The sequence below is a fragment of the Salmo salar genome, chromosome ssa11, assembly GCF_905237065.1.
Source record: "Salmo salar chromosome ssa11, Ssal_v3.1, whole genome shotgun sequence".
Taxonomy (NCBI): domain Eukaryota; kingdom Metazoa; phylum Chordata; class Actinopteri; order Salmoniformes; family Salmonidae; genus Salmo; species Salmo salar.
Genome location: NC_059452.1, coordinates 41,274,056 through 41,300,414, shown reverse-complemented (window position 1 = coordinate 41,300,414; position 26,359 = coordinate 41,274,056). Strand labels below are relative to the sequence as shown.

At 47.7% G+C, this 26,359-nt stretch overlaps 1 protein-coding gene across 9 annotated transcripts in view; it reads left to right on the top strand.

Moving 5' to 3' along the window:
- Positions 1–1,829: 1,829 nt before the first annotated feature.
- Positions 1,830–26,359, top strand: part of LOC123725164 (transducin-like enhancer protein 3-B) — a 55,719-nt gene continuing 31,189 nt past the window's right edge. For 6 of the 9 annotated variants that reach the window (XM_045689575.1, XM_045689574.1, XM_045689570.1 and 3 more), the window contains exons 1-7: positions 1,830–2,283; positions 2,953–3,158; positions 4,238–4,338; positions 4,661–4,724; positions 6,439–6,483; positions 14,495–14,557; positions 14,831–14,905. In XM_045689575.1, coding sequence (XP_045545531.1) covers positions 3,135–3,158; positions 4,238–4,338; positions 4,661–4,724; positions 6,439–6,483; positions 14,495–14,557; positions 14,831–14,905 — 372 coding nt within the window. In that variant the 5' untranslated portion in view covers positions 1,830–2,283; positions 2,953–3,134. Of the gene's footprint in view, positions 2,284–2,952; positions 3,159–4,237; positions 4,339–4,660; positions 4,725–6,438; positions 6,484–14,494; positions 14,558–14,830; positions 14,936–26,359 lie in introns of all 9 variants that reach the window. The other 3 variants (XM_045689573.1, XM_045689572.1, XM_045689568.1) reach the window with 1 other exon arrangement.

The following is a 26,359-nucleotide window of genomic DNA, read 5'->3' as shown; positions in this document are numbered from 1 at the left end:
CTGAGGCATCCAATTAAAGTGGTGATATCTTCAGGCGTTTGAAGGTTCATCTGAAGCAAATGTCTTTAACTTAGAATTTACACATAGCTTACACTTTAAAATGTATACCATGTTTATTTTTCCTGCTTTCAGGTCTGCACAGATGTGGTAAAAAAAAAAAAAAAAAGATGGATTTTTCACATAGTGGAAAAGTCAGAATGAAATATTAGTTTGTTAACCATGTAAACTAGGTCGTTTTAGTGATGAAAAATATAGGCCCATTCCATATTTGACTTCTAGCATAATTCGCACTACTCTCTAGCGCGATGAATAATTTATTGATGTTGAGTAAACAGGAGCAATAATTAGGTTCACAGAGATGATGTCGACTTTGGTAATAAATCATTACCGTTATTTAGCAAACATGCTTATACCCTATATTTACATTTCTATAAGGCCATGAAGAACACTATCACGGCCTCATCCTGCTTGCTTATAGGCTAGCTTTCCAAAAACAAGGGATTAAAATGCATATAATCTCAAATTTTTGTTCTACGGAGGGAAAAAAAACAAACCCCAATGAAGACAGAAACTGTTGGCTGCAATGAGCCAATGTTAGAGCGAGGTAAATGCTTTGTTTTGCGGTAATACAAATGTATTCGGTGGAGGAGGGGGGGAATCAAACTGATATTTAGCCCCTACTAACTCCACCTCCCCCCCCTCTTTTGTTTTATGCAAGGCTCTTTTTACCACATGGTAGTGACAGATTGTTTGAGCTGGAAGGAAAAGCCATTCGAAGCTAATTAAGCAGCCATTCCAGGGACTATTTGCAGGCAGGAGGGAGAGAAGCACAGGCATTTGTCAGCGCTGAGCCCCGCGTGGTATTGATTGACATCATGGGATCCTGACTGACAGCATTTGCTGCCTCTGGCCAATTGTAAGCGAGGAGGTAAGACAGCTGCACATCCATTGGATAACGAGCAGTGACGAGAAAGGGGAGCCCCACGTGGGGCTGAGTATAGCGAGCAACACGTGATAGGCTGACTTCCTCGGGGGCAGACATGTTGTACCTTTCAGCGTTGCCGATAAAAAAGCTTGTTGATGGTTGAGGTCTTATTAAAAATGTAGGTCGATCAAATCAGTCTGATCAATGAATACATTTAATCCCATTTTCTAGTATTCATATTAGACTTATTAAATTCAATCGTTCTTAATTATAGGCTTTCAAAACTATGTGATGGAGAAAAACATTCATTAAACACTACAGTCCTAAATGATTAAGCTATTTGTAGGCTGGATCTTCTAAGATAAACTATAGAACACATACTTTCTTCAGAGCACATTTAATGTGCTTGTGAGTTTCAGATTTCATAAACTGCAGTATAGCCTATTCTAAACGTTTAAATGAGACAAGTAATTAGCTGATATAGAAAAATAGTTGCTTAACTGCTAGGACACTTTTTAGTCCAGAAACGGCATGCTAGGCATTCAATTTGATTGTTACATTGTATCTAACATTATAGGAGATTTAAGCATGTGTGGCATGCTGCACATGCCCATGTCTGCATCACATGAGGGATTTAATATATCAATGATTAAAAGTCAAACAGTATATTCTGACATTTGTGGCAGAAACATTTATAATTACCTTTGTTTATTACAAGTTCGTCAATTGAATACCAGTTTAGATCCAAAATGGCGAATATATGATGTCATATATCACAGTCCAATGGGAACACAAGGGTACTATGTTCCCCACGTGGGACATCCCTCTCTGATAGGCCAATGCAGATAAACTCCTTCGGAGAATCCGATTGGCTTGTGAGAGGCCTTCTCGCGGCAGTTGAGTCCTCGTGTCAGTGCACAGTCTGTGTGTGGTACAGCAAGCGTTGGAGAAACTGGGTAAATCGAATGCAAGCAATTGCTTCGTTACAACATCCAACTTTTCTACGATTTAACATCTTTTAACTTACGAAATTGTATTTGGATTTACTAGAAGACTCGTCAATAATTGCATTAAGCCAAGAAAGGATTTCTTGGAAGTTTTATGCGGTCAACAACTCGTTCTAATCGACGGCTCTCCGACGTCGGATCGGAAAGGCATTGTCGAGGCAGGTCGTGCGGCGCCACGAGATCACCGAAGTTCCAAAGGGCTCGGCTGGGACAAGGATTCCATGTAACCAGCGATTACTTTTGGATCATTTTTTCATTCTCATAAGGAAGGTTACCAGCCGTGGATTGTGAAAATTCGTTCAACAGAGGGATTATTGCCGTCGTAGGGGAGGGGAATCAATCGAGACAAAGGTAAAGAAGAAGACCCGAGAAGAGCCCGCTAACAAGACGGGTGGTGTAGCTTTCATAGCTGGGCTACTTTGAAAACAGCAGTGTGTTTTATAACCAAGCTTGGTGGACTGAATGTCATAATCCCGCAGCCCGCTTTGTCAAATATTCAGTTTTCCAGTTGCGCTCGAACACTGCAGCTCGGCGAACAGCAAATTGTTACATTTGTTGCATAATACAAAACATGATACAATGTATCAACTTTGATTGTAGCGAGGCTGGTCTTTTTGGTTTGGGATAAATTGTTACCCGTGTTACGCGGCTATTGTATTTTTTCCGTCTGCTAGTGTAGCCTATTATCACTCTAGCGTGAAGGCTTGACACGCCAACAAACCTGTCAAACAAACCCATTTAGATATCACCATTTCCCAACATGCCGGAGAAATATTTGCAAATCAAGAATAGCGGCTTATTATGACATGTATTTTTGAGAGACGGACCAGGCGATGATATTGAGTTTAATTATAGAGGCTATAATCTGCATATGCCATTGACTAAATTCAGCAAGTATTTCCTTGCTGTCGTCACGAACATATTTTGAAGCTATGTGCGTGTTCCTATTGCCTACTCCATTAATTTGGCTAATATCCATTCTGTTGTGCTTTTTTGTTATGTTTGTTTGTGATGGTGAAGGGAAAGGGGCTTAAAATCAACATTAAAGATCGAGAGATCGGAGGGTCGAAGTGTTTTCTCCGCCGCGGAGGATTGGCATTGTCCGACCGCTTGTGCGCACAGGGAGGGGTGGCGGACTATCGCACATCTACTCGGATTACTGAAGTATCCCCCGATTTCCCTCAAAAAAGGATACATTCAAGATGTATCCACAGGGCCGGCATCCGGTAAGTATCCCAGCTCTTGAGATTATTCTGCGAATTAATGCAAATGTACCGCCTTCAAAATAATGATCTTGTCAGACACGAGCTCGTGATCTGCACCTTACTATTTATGGTCTGCACGTCGAGTAGCCTAGTCCCTCTGTTTATGGCACTCGACAACACGTTTCGACAGGAAACTGCAAATAAACAATCGATTCACGTATCATTATTATTATGAGCAGTTTTAATAACGAAATATGTAAGAGGGAAAAAAATATTTTCTGAGCGATTTTTTTAATTTTTTTTTACCCTCTAAATTCCTCCAAGCTGCTGCATTGAAGCAGTAGCGGATATGCTGTAATTATCAAGCTTACTGCACGGCATCATTGGCATGCATTGAATTCCTCACAAATCAGGTTGTGATTTCCCCTCCCTCTCTCGCTCTCCGCTCACCCCCCCTTCCCGTGCTCTTTGAGGACGGGCGCACTGACCCGCCTCTGTCATCGCACTCTTGAGTGATAGTGGTTCTTCCCACCATTATAAAAGTGGCCACCAGGCAGGGCTCAAGGGAACGTTTGGGTACCACACTGACAAACCACCATTCAGCAGCAGCAAAAATAATTTTACACGGAAGAGAGAGGCCTATAGGAGAGGGAGGCTAAAAAAGCATGATGAAGGATGGTGATACTATTTTGCCATCTTTCTGTTGCTATTGATTATAAATAGACTGTTATGCTATAGAAATGGGCTGAGCTCTAGGCGTTATGTGTTATAGTCTGTTATGTTATAGAAATGGGCTGAGCTCTAGGTGTTATAGTCTGGTATGTTATAGAAATGGGCTGAGCTCTAGGTGTTATAGTCTGGTATGTTATAGAAATGGGCTGAGCTCTAGGTGTTATAGTCTGGTATGTTATAGAAATGGGCTGAGCTCTAGGCGTTATGTGTTATTGTCTGTTATGTTATAGAAATGGGCTGAGCTCTAGGCGTTATGTGTTATAGTCTGGTATGTTATAGAAATGGGCTGAGCTCTAGGCGTTATGTAATGGGTGTGGCTGCACCACCACTTCATTGGGGTTATTGATATCAACACTGCTTTTCTCTAGGCACCACACCAACCAGGGCAGCCTGGCTTCAAGTTCACCGTGGCCGAGTCCTGCGACAGGATCAAAGACGAGTTTCAGTTCCTGCAGGCCCAGTACCACAGGTAATGACATCCACTTTTAGAGGATGTACTTCAACTGAAAGAACTGGGCTAGGCTACTCATGATCAATCTAGTTAGATATCTGCTAACACTGGGTTTTACATGGCATGTTTGTTATGGGAAATGTGAAGGTGCTGTTGGTACTATCAAGTTGATTTTGGGTATGTAGAATTTAGATTTTGCACATGGTACAATTATATTGAGTGATTATGGTGTATTGTGTTTTTAACCTTAGATTTCTGTGAATTGGACTAGCACGTATTAATTATGTAATAAAGCATAAATATTGGCTAATAATAATGGACCATATTTCTCCTCTTTCAGTCTCAAAGTGGAGTACGACAAACTGGCCAATGAGAAGACAGAGATGCAGCGTCACTATGTCATGGTAAGAATATCACACTACATACATGTACAATAACTTCCTGGAACTAAAACCCTGCATGTGATGGTTAGTAAGATGTGTTATTATTTTCCCTCGGATGAAACGTTAGCAACCGTGTTTGTTTGCAGAGGCAATTTGAGTGATTATTTTTGGGTGCATTTGAGATTGTTGATCATCCCTGTGTGGTGATTGGCCAGAAAGGGACATTGGGCCTCCTGTGATTGGAGGAAATGTGTGTGTGCGCCTATGGGGTTTGTTGTGAATCTCCACCAGAGGTCAAATGTCCGGCCGTTGATAACAGGGTGTGATTGGGGCGGGTCATAATGGCTCCATGGCCTCTTTTATGCCCCTGACCCCCTAAGGGTTAATGACTGGCCTGCTGGCTTTGTGTGTGAAGCTGATTATTTAGGGCAGTATTGTCCCAGGGTGAGCTATGGCCTATGGGCCTTCACATACCCAGGGCCTTTCTGACACATCCAGGGCCTTCTAAGACACCCAGGGCTCTCATTAAGGATGGAGAGAGGGGGGGTAGAATGGACCCCCCTGGCAAAGTAGACAACTAGTTAGTCAAGGTGGAGTATGACATATTTTAGCCTAGCTGTTTAGCGGTGGCCTCTTATCTGGGATGACTTGCAGACAATACTGTGGCCTATGGCTGAATGACCTCATCAAGTAGAGGACATAGTAAAGTATTACCATTAAAAAACAAATAGCAGTATTAACCTTTACATTGTTGCCATTTTAGAACGTGACTTAACTCTAAAACAACAGCTCCAGCTGATCCACGTTCAAACATTCCTTTTTTAAATCATTTTTTCATTTTCAAAGCCCCCATGATCAAATAGAACTTGTAAGTGTAGATGGTACAAAGTTATTTGTGCCTGAGTATTTACTGTCAAGCTACAACATTGATCCAACTCAGAGCCTAGCTGATGTTCTGGGTAACACAAGAAGGGCTGGTGAATGAATGGAAAATAACCAGTCAGTCCCTAGACATGATGTAACAGAGGCCAAACTCTGAGCTGAAGCCCCGCGCATATAAACTCCTCTTATCTTATTTGTCCACGCCAGGATTGACTTTAACCAAACGCACTGGTACTTTAGTTAAACATTATTTCTTTATTCTGAGGAAACACATGCACCGGTTTAGCGGTAGTGTGTGAGAGGGGGGTTGTTAGATAAACAGGATGGACTAACTAGGCCTCATCTGGCAGCCGCCGGTTCACGCCCTCATAGTGCGTATCGCTACAGATGTCTAATCTACGATTGACAACAATCTATTTGTTTTGAAAGACTCGTATTTCACCAGACTGATTGAGTTAGCAACTTAGCATTTTCAAATCGGACTGTGCTCAAAAGAAGTGGATTGGTGTCCTGTAGCTTAGCATTTACCCTATCCTCTCAGACACGGTTCACCTTGCTCACCCCCTAGACTCCCAAAAAGAGCTGGAAGAACAAAGAGAGGGATAGAAATAGAGGGATCACTACAGCCTTTGAGCCGGCCTGGGTGGAGGATTTGAAGTGTTAATCAGTAACGGCTAGGACAGCTAGTTCTCTCCCCTAGCCCTGCTCAGGAGTCCAGCATTCTGACATGCACACTGGCTCCCATGGAAAACTCAGCTTGTTTTCATTTGTCCACTATTTACCTTTTTTGATATTCTAACTAGTAAATGAATGGGATATGAATGTTTCTATATGTGACTCTTGTCTTTTCCAGTACTATGAGATGTCCTATGGGCTGAACATTGAGATGCACAAACAGGTATGTAGCATTATCCTCATCTGTCTACTTTGAAAGAGTGGTTGTTAGCGTATGGGGCCTCTATCAGTCCAGCGTATGGGGCCTCTATCAGTCCAGCGTATGGGGCCTCTATCAGTCCTGGTGTCTGTCAGTTAAATGAAGGAAGATGGGGACATCAGCTTGTGAGTCATTGGGTATGTTTACATGCACAGTAATAATGTGATATTAAACTATGTCAGTAGGCACATGGTTTTCTGAGCAATCTTTAGACTTATTAGGACATGTAAACACCGGTGTTCCAGTGGTGTATTTGATCTGCGCCTGTGCTGGCACCAGCCGAGAGCCTCCCTCTTTAGCGCCAGACAAGTGAGTTCTGAACAACTGAATGCATCTGTCTTAGAAGTAGTTTTCCCATACAAACTTTATGTCCAAACTCAGAATCAAATCTGCTTCCCAAAAATAACATGGTCGCTGTGGTATAAGGTTTATTTTGATTGGTGATTTTCTGCATTTATCAGAGTGCCATCAGGTAGCCTGATTTGATGGCTCCATGAAAACAGGATTATTATTATTATTAGGGAAATTAGTTTTTCTTGCAAAGCATGTAAATGTTTTAATCAAACTATTATATTAATCTGATTATTCCCAAATAATCACACAGTGTGCATGTAACATACTCATTATGTCTGACACATTGTGGTCTGTCTGTCTGTAGGGGATTGGAAAACAAGAGCTTTGACTGTTCAATGACACAGACACACAACCTTAGTCGATCCCCTCAGTCTTAAATGCTTCTCAGTCACAGACAGACACCTCACGTTCTCATTGCCTCCTGACAAACACACGCACACATACAAGACCTTAGTCTATGCCCTCAGTCATATACACTCCTCAAAGTAACACATGCACACACACACACACACACACACACACACTGACTCCCTTCCTGTCTGTGAAAACGCTGACGGGCTAAACAGCGAGCGGGGCAGGCGGCCTGATGGGGCTGCTTTGATAAGATTAAAGTGAAGTCTGGCAAGGATTGAGTGTGTGTGTATGTGTGTGTTTCTCCCAGTGACGAGTCTGACTCACTAAAGGCAGCATGCAGAGCCAGCCAGCCAGTCTAAAACCTCATTAGGTCAGCTGCCTCTCAGCAGAAAGTATTAATCAGCAGTAGAAGCCAACCAGAGGGCTGCCTCCCTCAGCCTGGCTGTGAATGGAGGAGACATTAGACCTGCCTCACTACTGGAGAAACAGCCAAAATGGCCGCCTTAGAGAGGAAGGGGGAACAGTGCTCAGTCAAACAGTCTGTCAATATCCACCGGGCCGTGAAGCGGGCTTTTTAGTGGCGAGGTGATTTGTGGCATCTATCACAGTCTTCTCTAGTCTCCCTCTGGTTCCTTTCATCTCTCTTCTGTCTTTTCTAGTTTCTCGCTCTTTCCTTGTTGTTTATTTTTCTCCTCTTCACCCCCCACCCCACCCCCTTCTCAGTGTGATGTGACGTGAGAGATGGGCTGTGCCAGTGTGTCATTAGCACTGTAATATGATGTATGAACATGGCCTTTAGGCAGGCTGGTCGAGGAGGAGGGGATGGGCTTTAGGCAGGCTGGTCGAGGAGGAGGGGATGGGCTTTAGGCAGGCTGGTCGAGGAGGAGGGGATGGGCTTTAGGCAGGCTGGTCGAGGAGGAGGGGATGGGCTTTAGGCAGGCTGGTCGAGGGGATGGGCTTTAGGCAGGCTGGTCGAGGGGATGGGCTTTAGGCAGGCTGGTCGAGGGGATGGGCTTTAGGCAGGCAGCATATTATTCCCCCTGCTCTGAGTAGGATTTACTTGGTAGTGGAGGAAACATGGTTATCTGTCTTTGCCCCCTTTTTCAGTGGAGCTAGTTTGTGTGTGTGTGTGTGTGTGTGTGTGTGTGCTCCTTTCAAACACACATGGATATGTGTATATACAAAGCTGCATGTACATAATATAAATATAGTCTAACACATCCTGGCGGCGCCCCGGGTGGGTAGGCGGCGCCCCGGGTGGGTAGGCGGCGCCCCGGGTGGGTAGGCGGCGCCCCGGGTGGGTAGGCGGCCATGGGGGTGATTTTGTTTTGACAGAGCGCTTATGATGTGGCGGCGTGGGGTGTCAAGGGTGTTGCGGGGCAGAGATAATCACCCTCGCTTCGCTGTCAATAAGTGATTTTAATTAGTGCAGCTCATTAGGCTGCCACGGCAACGAGGCCCGCTGAGCGCTGTGTCTCTGTGTGTCAGTGTGAGGAGTTCAGAGGTTACTCCATCTTATTCGCTGCTTAGTCTCTCTCTCTCATATTTTCTCTCTCATATTTTCTCTCTCATATTTCTCTCTCTCATATTTTCTCTCTCATATTTCTCTCTCTCATATTTCTTTCTCTCATATTTCTTTCTCTCATATTTCTTTCTCTCATATTTTCTCTCTGTTGCTCTGATTGACAACCTGGGCTTTCTTCCTCAGGCGCTCAGTTTTTCCACTGTGTTTGCTCAATTCCTCCCCTGCTTGTCGATAACGAGGCTTCACAGAGAGGGAGCTTTATTTAGGGAAGTCCTGTTTGTGGCCTGAGTGGGAGGGAGAGAGGTGTGTGTGTGTGTGTGTGTGTGTGCAAGGGAGAGCTTGTTCAAATGAATAATTTCCACAGGATTCTAGGAATTGTTTGCCAAGGTGATGATAGTCGACTTGTCTGTGAGCCAAAACAAACGGCCTGGGAGAACACACATGGATGGAGGTTACTAGTGTCTGTGAAACGTGCTTCATCATTCTGGTCAGCCTGGATCTGCTGCTACACTCCCACAAGACCATGAAGGTCTCGTTGAAGCCGTTTTGTGTTACAACCACCCCACTGGGTTTTATGTGTCAGTCAGAATGCTGATCCAGTGGAATGGACAAGTACCTGGTTGCAGGGATAATTAAAGGAAATATTGTGTGTCTGTCTGTTCTTCAGGCCCCTAAAGAACTTAGTGATTTGTAGAAAAATAGCAACAATTTTATTTGCTCCGTGTGTGTGTGTGTCAGTCAGGTTCCAGTAGCATCTGTTTGTCAGGTCTCAGTCGTGTGTCCCTGCCTATTAGGAGTAGCCCCTGGCCCTGCTCCCAGCCAATCAACAGGGAGGTAAATGCATACATCAATAAACTGTTAGTCCCCGATCTACTGCACATGAACAGTGAGGGGTTGGGAGGAGGGATCTGCTGCACATGAACAGTGAGGGGTTGGGAGGAGGGATCTGCTGCACATGAACAGTGAGGGGCCGGGAGGAGGGATCTGCTGCACATGAACAGTGAGGGGCCGGGAGGAGGGATCTGCTGCACATGAACAGTGAGGGGCCGGGAGGAGGGATCTGCTGCACATGAACAGTGAGGGGCCGGGAGGAGGGATCTGCTGCACATGAACAGTGAGGGGTTGGGAGGAGGGTTCTGCTGCACATGAACAGTGAGGGGCCGGGAGGAGTGATCTGCTGCACATGAACAGTGAGGGGCCGGGAGGAGGGATCTGAGGGGCTGCTACTGCGGCAGAGGATTGCAATGATGGCCGAGTAGCGTGACGTCTTTGAGACGGATAGGGAAATGTGTGTGTGGATCATAAACCACTGTGGCTCTCTCATTCAGCGTGTGACACTGACTCCCTGTCACCAGTTGTTTTCCTGCCAATTGAAACCTCATCAGTCTCGTCCTCTCGCCACTCGGCTAGCGGCTTCCAGCGACAAACAGGCAAATGGTTTTCAACACAGAGCTATTGACAGGGCCATCCTCTGAGAGGCCTCTATACTAGCAGCACCAGACAGCTCTGAGCCAGAGTACCTGTAATTGTGGAGCCGGAGTGAACAGCCTTTACCGCCACGCCGCTCAAGGGCTTGGTTTTCATTGGCTTAAAGTGACAATACCCTATTTTATCTGCCTCCTGGCCTAAAAGCTGTTGGTGTTGAGTCGACGCCGTGCGTGCGTACACTCTGGAAATTGGACCCATTAGGTGCTCAGCAGTCTGTCTTCCCACGTCGTCAACACTCGTTGGCACCATTTTGTTTCTCTGGTCTCCAACATATGAATGTGATGGGGGGGTTCTATACAGTTATGTATTGGGATAATATTGTATTAGAAGGTCCCTGGCAATTCCCAGCCCCTGGTGTTATGAGGTAGAATTATTTACTGAACGAGTGTAGTGAAACCATAAGTAGATCTTCGACAAGTGTTCATAAAATGACATCTGACTAGTATTCTACTGAATCTCTGCTACTTGTCCCTCTGTGTTTACTGGGTAGTGATTCTCTCCTGACATCTGAGTAGTATTCTACTGAATCTCTGCTACTTGTCCCTCTGTGTTTACTGGGTAGTGATTCTCTCCTGACATCTGAGTAGTATTCTACTGAATCTCTGCTACTTGTCCCTCTGTGTTTACTGGGTAGTGATTCTCTCCTGACATCTGAGTAGTTTTGGCCTTTTGACAGCCGATATAAGTGTTTCTTTCTGTGTCTCTTTTGAATGGCGTTCCCTGGATGCTTTTGGTCAGTCGGTATCTTAGGCCTTTTCAAAGGAGAGAGGATGCCTGCCTCTGGAGAAAAGACAAGATTAGTGACAGTTGCTGCTCAAGGATTTCTTACCCCTGGTTTGTGTTTGAGTATTTATAGAGTACTTTCCATACATTCTGTTCATACATTTTTCTACTTTTTCTACATTCTGGTCGGAGCCAGGAGTACCTCACCAGCTGACCAGAACAGGAACAGGTACTCCAGAGTCGACGTTAAGGTCGGGAGAACGTTCCAGGAATGTTGTAACCTGGACGAACCCTAAAGGCAACACGCCGTTGGTGAGGTCACGGCTGTCTGAGCACCTGGTGTTCCAGCTCGGCTTGTGCCAGCGAGCCGCTCATCCAGAAAGAACAGCATGTTTACTCAACTCAGAGCGCGTTCCAATTCCAATCCATGCAAGTCCCTTTATATGAGGAGTAGTGAATGAACAGTAGAAAATGGTGGCTGTTTTGTCTATTGTGCATGTTATGTGTAGTGTGGTTGAATCGCGGAGGATATTTGGTTGTTAGGTTGAGTCAGCCTCTACAGATCTAGCTGTGTGTCTCTTCTTGTTTCCAGGGATGAAGACAAGTCACCCCCCGCGCTCCCCTCCTCCTCCCTCTTATCCCCCATTCATTTCTCCCTCTGATCTGATCGACAGCCCAGAAAAATTCTATTTAATGACCTGCCTCTGCGCGTAATATGATTTTACAGCCTGCTATGGTCAAGCCCAGGCCCAATTTACATAATGATCACCACCGCCAGACAGGGCCTGCTGGGCCGCCGTTGCCCTGGCAACAGGAGAGAGAGGGGACAGGAATAGGAGGATGTAGATGGAGGGATTGGAGGAGGGGAATGAGATGTGAGGGGAGTCTGCCTGGGGTTAAGGGGGTTGTGAGTTCCTGACAGGTCAGAATGGGTCTCTCTCCCCCCACACCCTCTTCTTTCTTCCGTCCTTCCTTCCTTCCTTCCTTCCTTCCTTCCTTCCTTCCTTCCTTCCTTCCTTCCTTCCTTCCTTCCTTCCTTCCTTCCTTCCTTCCTTCCTTCCTTCCTTCCTTCCTTCCTTCCTTCCTTCCCCGAGTCAAACAGAAGTGACACCACAGCAGGGCAAAAGGCCACTACCACCCCCTTTTTCTTCCATCCCCTCTTTACTATTAAACGAGGTAAAATGAGAGGAATGCGTGAAGAAACAAAGGAGAAAGCCCCCGTCTCTCTGTCCCACGCTCACATACACCTGCTGGGCCATCTGCCCCACAATCCATTAGTTCTTCTCTCCCCAACACAGTCAAATTAGATTAGCTTAGTGTCAAGTCTCTCCCTCTGTTGCTCTCTGGAAATAAGTTAGGAGGAAAAGGGTTGTGTTTTGGCGACTATGTCTGTGGATATCCAAGAGCAGCAGAACTGTATCCAGCCCTCCAAATGTGGGGCTCTAAAGTGCTCTGTCTGAATCAGGCCCGAGGTATTGTCCCCCCCCACCCGCTCTATACCAATGATGTTGGTGATAGATATTGCTAGTCAGCCAGCCTCCCCTCTCCTTTCTCTCCCTGTCTTCAGTGAAATGGCTGTGTAGTAATTGTGAAGTATTACCCTGGTTTGTCTTCCTCCTCCCAAATGGTATTATCATATTTCAAACAGCTAATGAAATAAGGCCAGCTGTCTAATGGATGTGGGATAGAGGGAGACCAGATCTGGTTTGTTTTAAGGAGAGCTTCTCTCCCATTCATTTCAGTCAAGAGTAATGGGACATCCGGGGTCTAGATGGACTCTGTAGTGGACTGAGGGATTTAAGTGTGTGTGAGGCCCTTGCTGTGTTATCAAGCATAGTGGTGTGTGTGTGTGTGTCTGTCTATGTTCAACCAACCAAAACTGAAATGGTTTCTTGGAAGGTGCGGTGGAGGTGTAAACATTGACATTGTCATCTTCTCTGTGTCTGTTAGTAATCCAAGCTGGCTGCTGATGTAGTCCTCTCTCTCTCTCTGTTAGTAATCCAAGCTGGCTGCTGATGTAGTCCCCCCTCTCTCTCTGTTAGTAATCCAAGCTGGCTGCTGATGTAGTCCCCTCTCTGTTAGTAATCCAAGCTGGCTGCTGATGTAGTCCCCTCTCTCTCTCTCTCTGTTAGTAATCCAAGCTGGCTGCTGATGTAGTCCCCTCTCTCTCTCTGTTAGTAATCCAAGCTGGCTGCTGATGTAGTCCCCTCTCTCTCTGTTAGTAATCCAAGCTGGCTGCTGATGTAGTCCCCTCTCTCTCTGTTAGTAATCCAAGCTGGCTGCTGATGTAGTCCCCTCTCTGTTAGTAATCCAAGCTGGCTGCTGATGTAGTCCCCTCTCTCTCTCTCTGTTAGTAATCCAAGCTGGCTGCTGATGTAGTCCCCTCTCTCTCTCTCTCTGTTAGTAATCCAAGCTGGCTGCTGATGTAGTCCCCTCTCTCTCTGTTAGTAATCCAAGCTGGCTGCTGATGTAGTCCTCTCTCTCTCTCTGTTAGTAATCCAAGCTGGCTGCTGATGTAGTCCCCTCTCTGTTAGTAATCCAAGCTGGCTGCTGATGTAGTCCCCTCTCTCTCTCTCTCTCTCTCTCTCTCTCTGTTAGTAATCCAAGCTGGCTGCTGATGTAGTCCCCTCTCTCTCTCTCTGTTAGTAATCCAAGCTGGCTGCTGATGTAGTCCCCTCTCTGTTAGTAATCCAAGCTGGCTGCTGATGTAGTCCTCTCTCTCTCTCTCTCTGTTAGTAATCCAAGCTAGCTGTTGATGTAGTCCCCTCTCTCTCTCTGTTAGTAATCTAAGCTGGCTGTTGATGTAGTCCCCTCTCTCTCTCTGTTAGTAATCCAAGCTGGCTGTTGATGTAGTCCCCTCTCTCTCTGTTAGTAATCCAAGCTGGCTGTTGATGTAGTCCCCTCTCTCTCTCTGTTAGTAATCCAAGCTGGCTGTTGATGTAGTCCCCTCTCTCTCTCTGTTAGTAATCCAAGCTGGCTGCTGATGTAGTCCCCTCTCTCTCTCTGTTAGTAATCCAAGCTGGCTGTTGATGTAGTCCCCTCTCTCTCTCTGTTAGTAATCCAAGCTGGCTGCTGATGTAGTCCTCTCTCTCTCTCTCTGTTAGTAATCCAAGCTGGCTGTTGATGTAGTCCCCTCTCTCTCTCTGTTAGTAATCCAAGCTGGCTGTTGATGTAGTCCCCTCTCTCTCTCTGTTAGTAATCCAAGCTGGCTGTTGATGTAGTCCCCTCTCTCTCTCTGTTAGTAATCCAAGCTGGCTGTTGATGTAGTCCCCTCTCTCTCTCTGTTAGTAATCCAAGCTGGCTGTTGATGTAGTCCCCTCTCTCTCTCTGTTAGAAATCCAAGCTGGCTGTTGATGTAGTCCCCTCTCTCTCTCTGTTAGTAATCCAAGCTGGCTGTTGATGTAGTCCCCTCTCTCTCTCTGTTAGTAATCCAAGCTGGCTGTTGATGTAGTCCTCTCTCTCTCTCTGTTAGTAATCCAAGCTGGCTGTTGATGTAGTCCTCACCATGTTCCTTCCTCCTCTCTCTTCCAGACTGAGATTGCTAAACGGCTCAATGCAATTCTCGCACAGATCATGCCTTTCCTGTCACAAGAGGTGAGTGCCCCACACATCCATCCTAACATTGTCTTAACATTAAAACAACTTCTGGTGTTCCCATGGTTGTGTATGCCTGTTGTATAGAGCCTTGTTTCAGGCCCTATATTATTATTAATCCCTGTTCACAAGGTTTTGATTAGTTTAACCCAAGATGAGCCTAATTCTGTCTTAATAGATGTGTCTATGAAACAGGCTCTATAACCATGGAGACTTGCTGTACAGTAGCCTAGCTGAAGTTGGCTAAACCTTGTCTCTGTTTCTCCCCAACAGCACCAGCAGCAGGTCGCTCAGGCTGTTGAGCGTGCCAAGCAGGTCACGATGACTGAGCTCAATGCCATCATCGGGGTACGTGGACTTCCCAATCTGCCTCTCACCGTGTGTACCCCTCTTACTTTACTTCATTCAGCCAGAGACGGGGGTAAACCTGCATGTACGGAGGGGACCGGTAGTCCACTAGCAATATACTGTCTCAACTCTCATTTCACAAAGATTTAGGCCCCTCTATCTCATAGATCTCTCTCTTGTTCAAAGTACACTACATGTTGTTTTATATATATATATATGTGGAGTTAGTAGCTAGGTAGAGGATGTTACTGTAGGGTCCTGGTAGGGGATGGTTACTGTAGGGTCCTGGTAGAGGATGTTACTGTAGGGTCCTGGTAGAGGATGTTACTGTAGGGTCCTGGTAGGGGATGGTTACTGTAGGGGATGGTTACTGTAGGGTCCTGGTAGAGGATGGTTACTGTAGGGTCCTGGTAGAGGATGGTTACTGTAGGGTCTCCTGGTAGGGGATGGTTACTGTAGGGTCCTGGTAGGGGATGGTTACTGTAGGGTCCTGGTAGGGGATGGTTACTGTAGGGTCCTGGTAGAGGATGGTTACTGTAGGGTCCTGGTAGGGGATGGTTACTGTAGGGTCCTGGTAAGGGATGGTTACTGTAGTGTCCTGGTAGGGGATGGTTACTGTAGTGTCCTGGTAGGGGATGGTTACTGTAGGGTCCTGGTAGGGGATGGTTACTGTAGGGTCCTGGTAGGGGATGGTTACTGTAGGGTCCTGGTAGGGGATGGTTACTGTAGGGTCCTGGTAGGGGATGGTTACTGTAGTGTCCTGGTAGAGGATGGTTACTGTAGTGTCCTGGTAGAGGATGGTTACTGTAGGGTCCTGGTAGGGGATGGTTACTGTAGGGTCCTGGTAGGGGATGGTTACTGTAGGGTCCTGGTAGGGGATGGTTACTGTAGGGTCCTGGTAGGGGATGGTTACTGTAGGGTCCTGGTAGAGGATGTTACTGTAGGGTCCTGGTAGAGGATGTTACTGTAGTGTCCTGGTAGAGGATGTTACTGTAGTGTCCTGGTAGGGGATGGTTACTGTAGTGTCCTGGTAGGGGATGGTTACTGTAGTGTCCTGGTAGGGGATGGTTACTGTAGTGTCCTGGTAGGGGATGGTTACTGTAGTGTCCTGGTAGGGGGTGGTTACTGTAGGGTCCTGGTAGGGGGTGGTTACTGTAGGGTTCTGGTAGGGGATGGTTACTGTAGGGTTCTGGTAGGGGATGGTTACTGTAGGGTCCTGGTAGAGGATGGTTACTGTAGGGTCCTGGTAGGGGATGGTTACTGTAGGGTCCTGGTAGGGGATGGTTACTGTAGGGTCCTGGTAGGGGATGGTTACTGTAGGGTCCTGGTAGAGGATGTTACTGTAGGGTCCTGGTAGAGGATGTTACTGTAGGGTCCTGGTAGAGGATGTTACTGTAGGGTCCTGGTAGGGGATGGTTACTGTAGGGTCCTGGTAGAGGATGGTTACTGTAGGGTCCTGGTAGAGGATGGTTACTGTAGGGTCCTGGTAGAGGATGGTTACTGTAGGGTCCTGGTAGAGGATGGTTACTGTAGGGTCCTGGTAGGGGATGGTTACTGTAGGGTCCTGGTAGGGGATGGTTACTGTAGGGTCCTGGTAGAGGATGGTTACTGTAGGGTCCTGGTAGAGGATGGTTACTGTAGGGTCCTGGTAGGGGATGGTTACTGTAGGGTCCTGGTAGAGGATGTTACTGTAGGGTCCTGGTAGGGGATGGTTACTGTAGTGTCCTGGTAGAGGATGGTTACTGTAGTGTCCTGGTAGAGGATGGTTACTGTAGGGTCCTGGTAGAGGATGGTTACTATAGTGTCCTGGTAGGGGGTGGTTACTGTAGGGTCCTGGTAGGGGATGGTTACTGTAGGGTCCTGGTAGGGGATGGTTACTGTAGGGTCCTGGTAGGGGATGGTTACTGTAGGGTCCTGGTAGGGGATGGTTACTGTAGGGTCCTGGTAGAGGATGTTACTGTAGGGTCCTGGTAGGGGATGGTTACTGTAGGGTCCTGGTAGAGGATGGTTACTGTAGGGTCCTGGTAGAGGATGGTTACTGTAGGGTCCTGGTAGAGGATGGTTACTGTAGGGTCCTGGTAGAGGATGGTTACTGTAGGGTCCTGGTAGAGGATGGTTACTGTAGGGTCCTGGTAGGGGATGGTTACTGTAGGGTCCTGGTAGAGGATGTTACTGTAGGGTCCTGGTAGGGGATGGTTACTGTAGTGTCCTGGTAGAGGATGGTTACTGTAGGGTCCTGGTAGAGGATGGTTACTGTAGGGTCCTGGTAGAGGATGGTTACTGTAGGGTCCTGGTAGGGGATGGTTACTGTAGTGTCCTGGTAGGGGATGGTTACTGTAGGGTCCTGGTAGGGGATGGTTACTGTAGGGTCCTGGTAGGGGATGGTTACTGTAGGGTCCTGGTAGGGGATGGTTACTGTAGGGTCCTGGTAGGGGATGGTTACTGTAGGGTCCTGGTAGGGGATGGTTACTGTAGGGTCCTGGTAGGGGATGGTTACTGTAGGGTCCTGGTAGGGGATGGTTACTGTAGGGTCCTGGTAGAGGATGTTACTGTAGGGGATGGTTACTGTAGGGTCCTGGTAGAGGATGGTTACTGTAGGGTCCTGGTAGGGGATGGTTACTGTAGGGTCCTGGTAGGGGATGGTTACTGTAGTCTCCTGGTAGGGGATGGTTACTGTAGGGTCCTGGTAGGGGATGGTTACTGTAGGGTTCTGGTAGGGGGTGGTTACTGTAGGGTTCTGGTAGGGGATGGTTACTGTAGGGTCCTGGTAGGGGATGGTTACTGTAGGGTCCTGGTAGAGGATGGTTACTGTAGGGTCCTGGTTGGGGATGGTTACTGTAGGGTCCTGGTAGGGGATGGTTACTATAGTGTCCTGGTAGGGGGTGGTTACTGTAGTGTCCTGGTAGGGGATGGTTACTGTAGTGTCCTGGTAGAGGATGGTTACTATAGTGTCCTGGTAGGGGGTGGTTACTGTAGTGTCCTGGTAGGGGATGGTTACTGTAGGGGATGGTTACTGTAGGGTCCTGGTAGGGGATGGTTACTGTAGGGGATGGTTACTGTAGGGTCCTGGTAGGGGATGGTTACTGTAGGGGATGGTTACTGTAGGGTCCTGGTAGGGGATGGTTACTGTAGGGTCCTGGTAGAGGATGGTTACTGTAGGGTCCTGGTAGAGGATGGTTACTGTAGGGTCCTGGTAGGGGATGGTTACTGTAGGGTCCTGGTAGGGGATGGTTACTGTAGGGTCCTGGTAGGGAATGGTTACTGTAGGGTCCTGGTAGGGGATGGTTACTGTAGGGTTCTGGTAGGGGATGGTTACTGTAGGGTTCTGGTAGAGGATGGTTACTGTAGGGTCCTGGTAGGGGATGGTTACTGTAGGGTCTCCTGGTAGGGGATGGTTACTGTAGGGTCTCCTGGTAGGGGATGGTTACTGTAGGGTCCTGGTAGGGGATGGTTACTGTAGGGTCCTGGTAGGGGATGGTTACTGTAGGGTCTCCTGGTAGGGGATGGTTACTGTAGGGTCTCCTGGTAGGGGATGGTTACTGTAGGGTCTCCTGGTAGGGGATGGTTACTGTAGGGTCTCCTGGTAGGGGATGGTTACTGTAGGGTCCTGGTAGGGGATGGTTACTGTAGGGTTCTGGTAGAGGATGGTTACTGTAGGGTCCTGGTAGGGGATGGTTACTGTAGGGTCCTGGTAGGGGATGGTTACTGTAGGGTCTCCTGGTAGGGGATGGTTACTGTAGGGTCTCCTGGTAGAGGATGGTTACTGTAGGGTCCTGGTAGGGGATGGTTACTGTAGGGTCCTGGTAGGGGATGGTTACTGTAGGGTCCTGGTAGGGGATGGTTACTGTAGGGTCCTGGTAGGGGATGGTTACTGTAGGGTCCTGGTAGGGGATGGTTACTGTAGGGTCCTGGTAGGGGATGGTTACTGTAGGGTCCTGGTAGGGGATGGTTACTGTAGGGTCCTGGTAGGGGATGGTTACTGTAGGGTCCTGGTAGAGGATGTTACTGTAGGGTCCTGGTAGAGGATGTTACTGTAGGGTCCTGGTAGGGGATGGTTACTGTAGTGTCCTGGTAGGGGATGGTTACTGTAGGGTCCTGGTAGGGGATGGTTACTGTAGGGTCCTGGTAGAGGATGGTTACTGTAGGGTCCTGGTAGGGGATGGTTACTGTAGGGTCCTGGTAGGGGATGGTTACTGTAGTGTCCTGGTAGGGGATGGTTACTGTAGGGTCCTGGTAGGGGATGGTTACTGTAGTGTCCTGGTAGGGGATGGTTACTGTAGGGTCCTGGTAGGGGATGGTTACTGTAGGGTCCTGGTAGGGGATGGTTACTGTAGGGTCCTGGTAGAGGATGTTACTGTAGGGTCCTGGTAGAGGATGGTTACTGTAGGGTCCTGGTAGAGGATGGTTACTGTAGGGTCCTGGTAGGGGATGGTTACTGTAGGGTCCTGGTAGGGGATGGTTACTGTAGGGTCCTGGTAGGGGATGGTTACTGTAGGGGATGGTTACTGTAGGGGATGGTTACTGTAGGGTCCTGGTAGGGGATGGTTACTGTAGGGTCCTGGTAGGGGATGGTTACTGTAGGGTCCTGGTAGGGGATGTTACTGTAGGGTCCTGGTAGGGGATGGTTACTGTAGGGGATGGTTACTGTAGGGTCCTGGTAGAGGATGGTTACTGTAGGGTCCTGGTAGGGGATGGTTACTGTAGGGTCCTGGTAGGGGATGTTACTGTAGGGTCCTGGTAGGGGATGGTTACTGTAGGTTCCTGGTAGGGGATGGTTACTGTAGGGTCCACACTATGTCACCACCATACCCCTCCCACGTGCAGCGTTGCCTCTGTCACCACTGGTTTTTCATTATGAGTTGATGTACCTTATGTGATGCACTGTCTATTTGATTTACCAGTTACCATGGTGGTTTTGATTCATTTATCTTCAATTCTACATACGTCTGACAGTTATATATACTTTCCCACTGGTCAGCAGCTTGTTGGTCAGTCAGCAATCAGTCCTTCAAGGGGCCCCCCTCCTGCAATGGCTGAGAGAGTGGCAGGTGTTGGTTGTGAACTGAGAGAGAGTGGCTGGTGTTGGTTGTGAACTGAGAGAGAGTGGCAGGTGTTGGTTGTGAACTGAGAGAGAGTGGCAGGTGTTGGTTGTGAACTGAGAGAGAGTGGCAGGTGTCGTTGTTAAACTGAGAGAGAGTGGCTGGTGTTGGTTGTGAACTGAGAGAGAGTGGCAGGTGTTGGTTGTGAACTGAGAGAGAGTGGCAGGTGTTGGTTGTGAACTGCGAGAGAGTGGCTGGTGTTGGTTGTGAACTGAGAGAGAGTGGCTGGTGTTGGTTGTGAACTGAGAGAGAGTGGCAGGTGTTGGTTGTGAACTGAGAGAGAGTGGCAGGTGTTGGTTGTGAACTGAGAGAGAGTGGCTGGTGTTGGTTGTGAACTGAGAGAGAGTGGCAGGTGTTGGTTGTGAACTGAGAGAGAGTGGCAGGTGTTGGTTGTGAACTGAGAGAGAGTGGCTGGTGTTGGTTGTGAACTGAGAGAGAGTGGCTGGTGTTGGTTGTGAACTGAGAGAGAGTGGCAGGTGTTGGTTGTGAACTGAGAGAGAGTGGCTGGTGTTGGTTGTGAACTGAGAGAGAGTGGCTGGTGTTGGTTGTGAACTGAGAGAGAGTGGCAGGTGTTGGTTGTGAACTGAGAGAGAGTGGCTGGTGTTGGTTGTGAACTGAGAGAGAGTGGCTGGTGTTGGTTGTGAACTGAGAGAGAGTGGCAGGTGTCGTTGTTGAACTGAGAGAGAGTGGCTGGTGTTGGTTGTGAACTGAGAGAGAGTGGCAGGTGTTGGTTGTGAACTGAGAGAGAGTGGCAGGTGTTGGTTGTGAACTGAGAGAGAGTGGCTGGTGTTGGTTGTGAACTGAGAGAGAGTGGCAGGTGTCGTTGTTGAACTGAGAGAGAGTGGCTGGTGTTGGTTGTGAACTGAGAGAGAGTGGCAGGTGTTGGTTGTGAACTGAGAGAGAGTGGCAGGTGTTGGTTGTGAACTGCGAGAGAGTGGCTGGTGTTGGTTGTGAACTGAGAGAGAGTGGCTGGTGTTGGTTGTGAACTGAGAGAGAGTGGCAGGTGTTGGTTGTGAACTGAGAGAGAGTGGCAGGTGTTGGTTGTGAACTGAGAGAGAGTGGCTGGTGTTGGTTGTGAACTGAGAGAGAGTGGCAGGTGTTGGTTGTGAACTGAGAGAGAGTGGCAGGTGTTGGTTGTGAACTGAGAGAGAGTGGCTGGTGTTGGTTGTGAACTGAGAGAGAGTGGCTGGTGTTGGTTGTGAACTGAGAGAGAGTGGCAGGTGTTGGTTGTGAACTGAGAGAGAGTGGCTGGTGTTGGTTGTGAACTGAGAGAGAGTGGCTGGTGTTGGTTGTGAACTGAGAGAGAGTGGCAGGTGTTGGTTGTGAACTGAGAGAGAGTGGCTGGTGTTGGTTGTGAACTGAGAGAGAGTGGCTGGTGTTGGTTGTGAACTGAGAGAGAGTGGCAGGTGTTGGTTGTGAACTGAGAGAGAGTGGCTGGTGTTGGTTGTGAACTGAGAGAGAGTGGCTGGTGTTGGTTGTGAACTGAGAGAGAGTGGCTGGTGTTGGTTGTGAACTGAGAGAGAGTGGCTGGTGTTGGTTGTGAACTGAGAGAGAGTGGCTGGTGTTGGTTGTGAACTGAGAGAGAGTGGCTGGTGTTGGTTGTGAACTGAGAGAGAGTGGCTGGTGTTGGTTGTGAACTGAGAGAGAGTGGCAGGTGTTGGTTGTGAACTGAGAGAGAGTGGCTGGTGTTGGTTGTGAACTGAGAGAGAGTGGCTGGTGTTGGTTGTGAACTGAGAGAGAGTGGCAGGTGTCGTTGTTGAACTGAGAGAGAGTGGCTGGTGTTGGTTGTGAACTGAGAGAGAGTGGCAGGTGTTGGTTGTGAACTGAGAGAGAGTGGCAGGTGTTGGTTGTGAACTGAGAGAGAGTGGCTGGTGTTGGTTGTGAACTGAGAGAGAGTGGCAGGTGTCGTTGTTGAACTGAGAGAGAGTGGCTGGTGTTGGTTGTGAACTGAGAGAGAGTGGCAGGTGTTGGTTGTGAACTGAGAGAGAGTGGCAGGTGTTGGTTGTGAACTGCGAGAGAGTGGCAGGTGTTGGTTGTGAACTGCGAGAGAGTGGCTGGTGTTGGTTGTGAACTGAGAGAGAGTGGCAGGTGTTGGTTGTGAACTGAGAGAGAGTGGCAGGTGTTGGTTGTGAACTGAGAGAGAGTGGCTGGTGTTGGTTGTGAACTGAGAGAGAGTGGCAGGTGTTGGTTGTGAACTGAGAGAGAGTGGCAGGTGTTGGTTGTGAACTGAGAGAGAGTGGCTGGTGTTGGTTGTGAACTGAGAGAGAGTGGCAGGTGTTGGTTGTGAACTGAGAGAGAGTGGCTGGTGTTGGTTGTGAACTGAGAGAGAGTGGCTGGTGTTGGTTGTGAACTGAGAGAGAGTGGCAGGTGTTGGTTGTGAACTGAGAGAGAGTGGCTGGTGTTGGTTGTGAACTGAGAGAGAGTGGCTGGTGTTGGTTGTGAACTGAGAGAGAGTGGCAGGTGTTGGTTGTGAACTGAGAGAGAGTGGCTGGTGTTGGTTGTGAACTGAGAGAGAGTGGCTGGTGTTGGTTGTGAACTGAGAGAGAGTGGCTGGTGTTGGTTGTGAACTGAGAGAGAGTGGCTGGTGTTGGTTGTGAACTGAGAGAGAGTGGCTGGTGTTGGTTGTGAACTGAGAGAGAGTGGCTGGTGTTGGTTGTGAACTGAGAGAGAGTGGCTGGTGTTGGTTGTGAACTGAGAGAGAGTGGCTGGTGTTGGTTGTGAACTGAGAGAGAGTGGCTGGTGTTGGTTGTGAACTGAGAGAGAGTGGCTGGTGTTGGTTGTGAACTGAGAGAGAGTGGCTGGTGTTGGTTGTGAACTGAGAGAGAGTGGCTGGTGTTGGTTGTGAACTGAGAGAGAGTGGCTGGTGTTGGTTGTGAACTGAGAGAGAGTGGCTGGTGTTGGTTGTGAACTGAGAGAGAGTGGCAGGTGTCGTTGTTGAACTGAGAGTGGCTGGTGTTGGTTGTGAACTAAGATGTTCACAGAGAGGGTAACGTTAAGACCTGGCTGAGATTAGAGCGGTAACACTGATCAGATCATGGGGCTTTGCTCTGATTCCACTTTGCCAGTAAGGATGTTTTTAATTGGATAAGGGGCTCCAGCCAGTGCAGTCTTCATCGCTACCTCTCAGCCTTCTTATTCCTCTACAGGCTCACCAGTAGTGTCCTGAAGCTGAGATTACACTTACTGTTATAGCCTCTCCCCACCCCCACACACACACACCATCTTAGAGCTCTATGGAAACTAGGCTATAGAACTTAACCATGTTGTGGCTGAATCATAATAAGACTTTACCTGGTAATCCCTTCCTTAACTCTGAAAGTCAAAGCTCTCCTCATTCCACTTATTTGATCTATTCCAGTCGTGGCACACCTGATCCAGTTAACCAAGGGCTTGCTGATGAGTTGACCAGATGCACAGTATGTTGTGTGTTTCTAGGAGCAGTCAGATCTATCTGGGAATCTGAACACTCTGAAATGATAACACCTCGTCTTCCTAAGTTCCTAGAACATCTAATGTTCCTCCCGCCCTATTATATAAAGCTAACATGCTAGCTGTTTTTACTAGTTTGAGCTAGATGACCCCTTAGCTGTCCGTAGCTATCCTGAAGCCCTTAGCGGTTAGCTAGCTGACCCCCTAGCTGTCTGTAGCTATTCTGAAGCCCTTAGCGCTTAGCTAGCAGTTAGCCAGCCCCATAGGTGGGGTCAAGCCGGCCGGAGGCAGATATTGGAATTCAATTAAGGCAAATGAGTCAAGACTGTGACCCCTTTTCCAAGGTAATTACTTCCTCCTCTCCTCCCAGCCACCAGGCGGTTTAATTTTACTGTCCAGTGGACAGACAGACACACACGCCTTTGCCATTAAGCAGGGGCAGGGCTGTTGAGCTCGGCAACTTGGCACACATACACACACGCACACTCACTATGAAAACAGGCTTTTATTTGTTGGAGGAAGAGATGGCAGGAAATCAATCTCCATGCTTCCACTGTGTGGGGGAGAGAGCAAGGGATAGAGGGATGGAAGAAGGGAGGTCATTAAATATCTGACGGTAATCAGAAGCCAGCAGGGTTTGGCTAGTTGATATGTGTGTCTGACTAAACGATGTCCAGTGTCAAACGGAGGCACATGCACACAATCACACACACACTTCTATCAGAGGGAGAAACTACATTGACAGGGAGAGGGACAGAAGTGTACACTTAACCCTGTTTTCTTTAAACCTCAGGGACTCAACTATGTCATCTTTACACTGAGGGACAGACATGCGGACTAGTTTGTTTGAGAAAGAATATCCATAGACTTAATTCAGCCCTGATGAAGAGGAAGAGAGACGCAAATATATATATCACACACACTCAAGTATATGTGGATACCCCTTCAAATCAATGGATTCGGCTATTTCAGCCACATCTGTTACTGACAGGTGTATAAAATCGAGCATGCAGCCATGCAGTCTCCATAGACAAACATTGGCAGTATAATGGTCTTTCTAAAGAGCTCAGCGACTTTCAATGTGGCACTGTCATAGGATGCCACCTTTCCAACAAGTCAGGTTGTCATATTTCTGCCCTGCTAGAGCTGCCCCGTTCAACTGTAAGTGTGAAGTGGAAAGGTCTAGGAGCAACAGTCTCAGCCGCAGAGGGGTAGGCCACACAAGCTCACAGAATGGGACCGCCAAGTGCTGAAGAGCGCAAAAATCGTCTGTCCTTGGTTGCAATACTCACTACAGAGTTCCAAACTGCCTCTGGAAGCAACTTCGGCACAATAACTGTTTGTTGGGAGCTTCATGAAATGGGTTTCCATGGCCGAGCAGCGGCACACAAGCCTAAGATCAACATTCGCAGTGCCAAGCATCAGCTGGAGGGGTGTAAAGCTTGCCGCCATTGGACTCTGGAGCAATGGAAATGCTTTCTCTGGAATGATGAATCACGCTTCACCATCTGGCAGTCTGATGGACGAATCTGGATTTTGCGGATTCCAGGAGAACGCTACCTGCCCGAATGCATAGTGCCAACTGTAAAGTTCGGTGGAGGAGGTATAATGGTCTGGGTCTGTTTTTCATGGTTCAGGCTAGGCCCCTTAGTTGCAGTGACGGTAAATCAAATTGCTACAGCATACAATGACATTCTAGACGATTCTGTGCTTCCAACTTTTTGGCAACACTTTGGGGAAGTCCCTTTCCTGTTTGAGCATGACAATGCCCCCATGCACAAAGCGAGGTCCATGCAGAAATGGTTTGTTGAGATTGGTGTGGAATAACTTGAGCGACACACATTCACACACCCAGTCCTCCAGAAAGGGAGCGACACACACACACACACACACACACACACACACACACACACACACACACACACACACACAGCACCCTGACCCGTCCGGGGCAGAATTCTTTTTCCCAGTAGTCAGTCAGTCTCCCCTCCCCAGGCCAGTGTTATCTCAGGAGATATACTACCTGCTAACCTGTCCTCTTCCCCAGGCACAGAGTGACCTGAGAGAGAGAGAGGGCGCTCCAATAAACAACATATTCCAACAGGGTTTACAACCCCCAATACAACACTGCATACCTGCCAGTTTGTATACAAACTGTTTATATGGTTTCATACAGTAATATAGCTCTGCACAGATAACAGTTTACACACTGTTTCCCATTGCTTCCCATAACACAGGTGCACTAATCTAGCTCTCCAGACAACCAGCACAGTTGGTGTACAAACAGTTCGCACATGATGTTCCAGAACGTTAACCCATTCCAAAGTAATCACGGATCTGTTAATTGTTAATCTTACCAAGTAGACAAACTAGGTGCCCATTATTTTAGGTAGTGTGTGAAGCTACTAGCTTTTTAGCACCACCTTGTTCTTAGATAATGGTTAACAGGACAGGGTGAAGTTGCCCCCAGACACTGATCTAAGACCAGTTTAGAAAGTTTCCACCCCAATGGTTAAAGTTGGGATTTGGGCAGGGAAAGCTGATCCTAGATTTGTACCTAAGGGCAACATCAATGGTTAACAGATGGGTTACTGTTGGTGTTTTGCATATCTGATCTAGTAAAACCTACGTAAATGGTCATCTGTTGGACACCTGACACACGATTCATGTAAAACATGTATTACAGCACCCGTGTTGTTGTTGTTCTGGGCCAAACATTTGCTATTTGGAGGACCCACTCGCTCACTTTGCATGTTTTTATTTGCTGCAGATTTGAGTGTCAAATTCACATTTCCATTTGGTTTGAGTGTGTCCCTTTTTTCACACAGAGGGCATTTGTCTGCAGTCACATTGGCTCAAACCTCTGTGTACATTTTAGTACCTCATTATTTACATATTAGATGTCTTGTAGATATGGCTTTGGTTT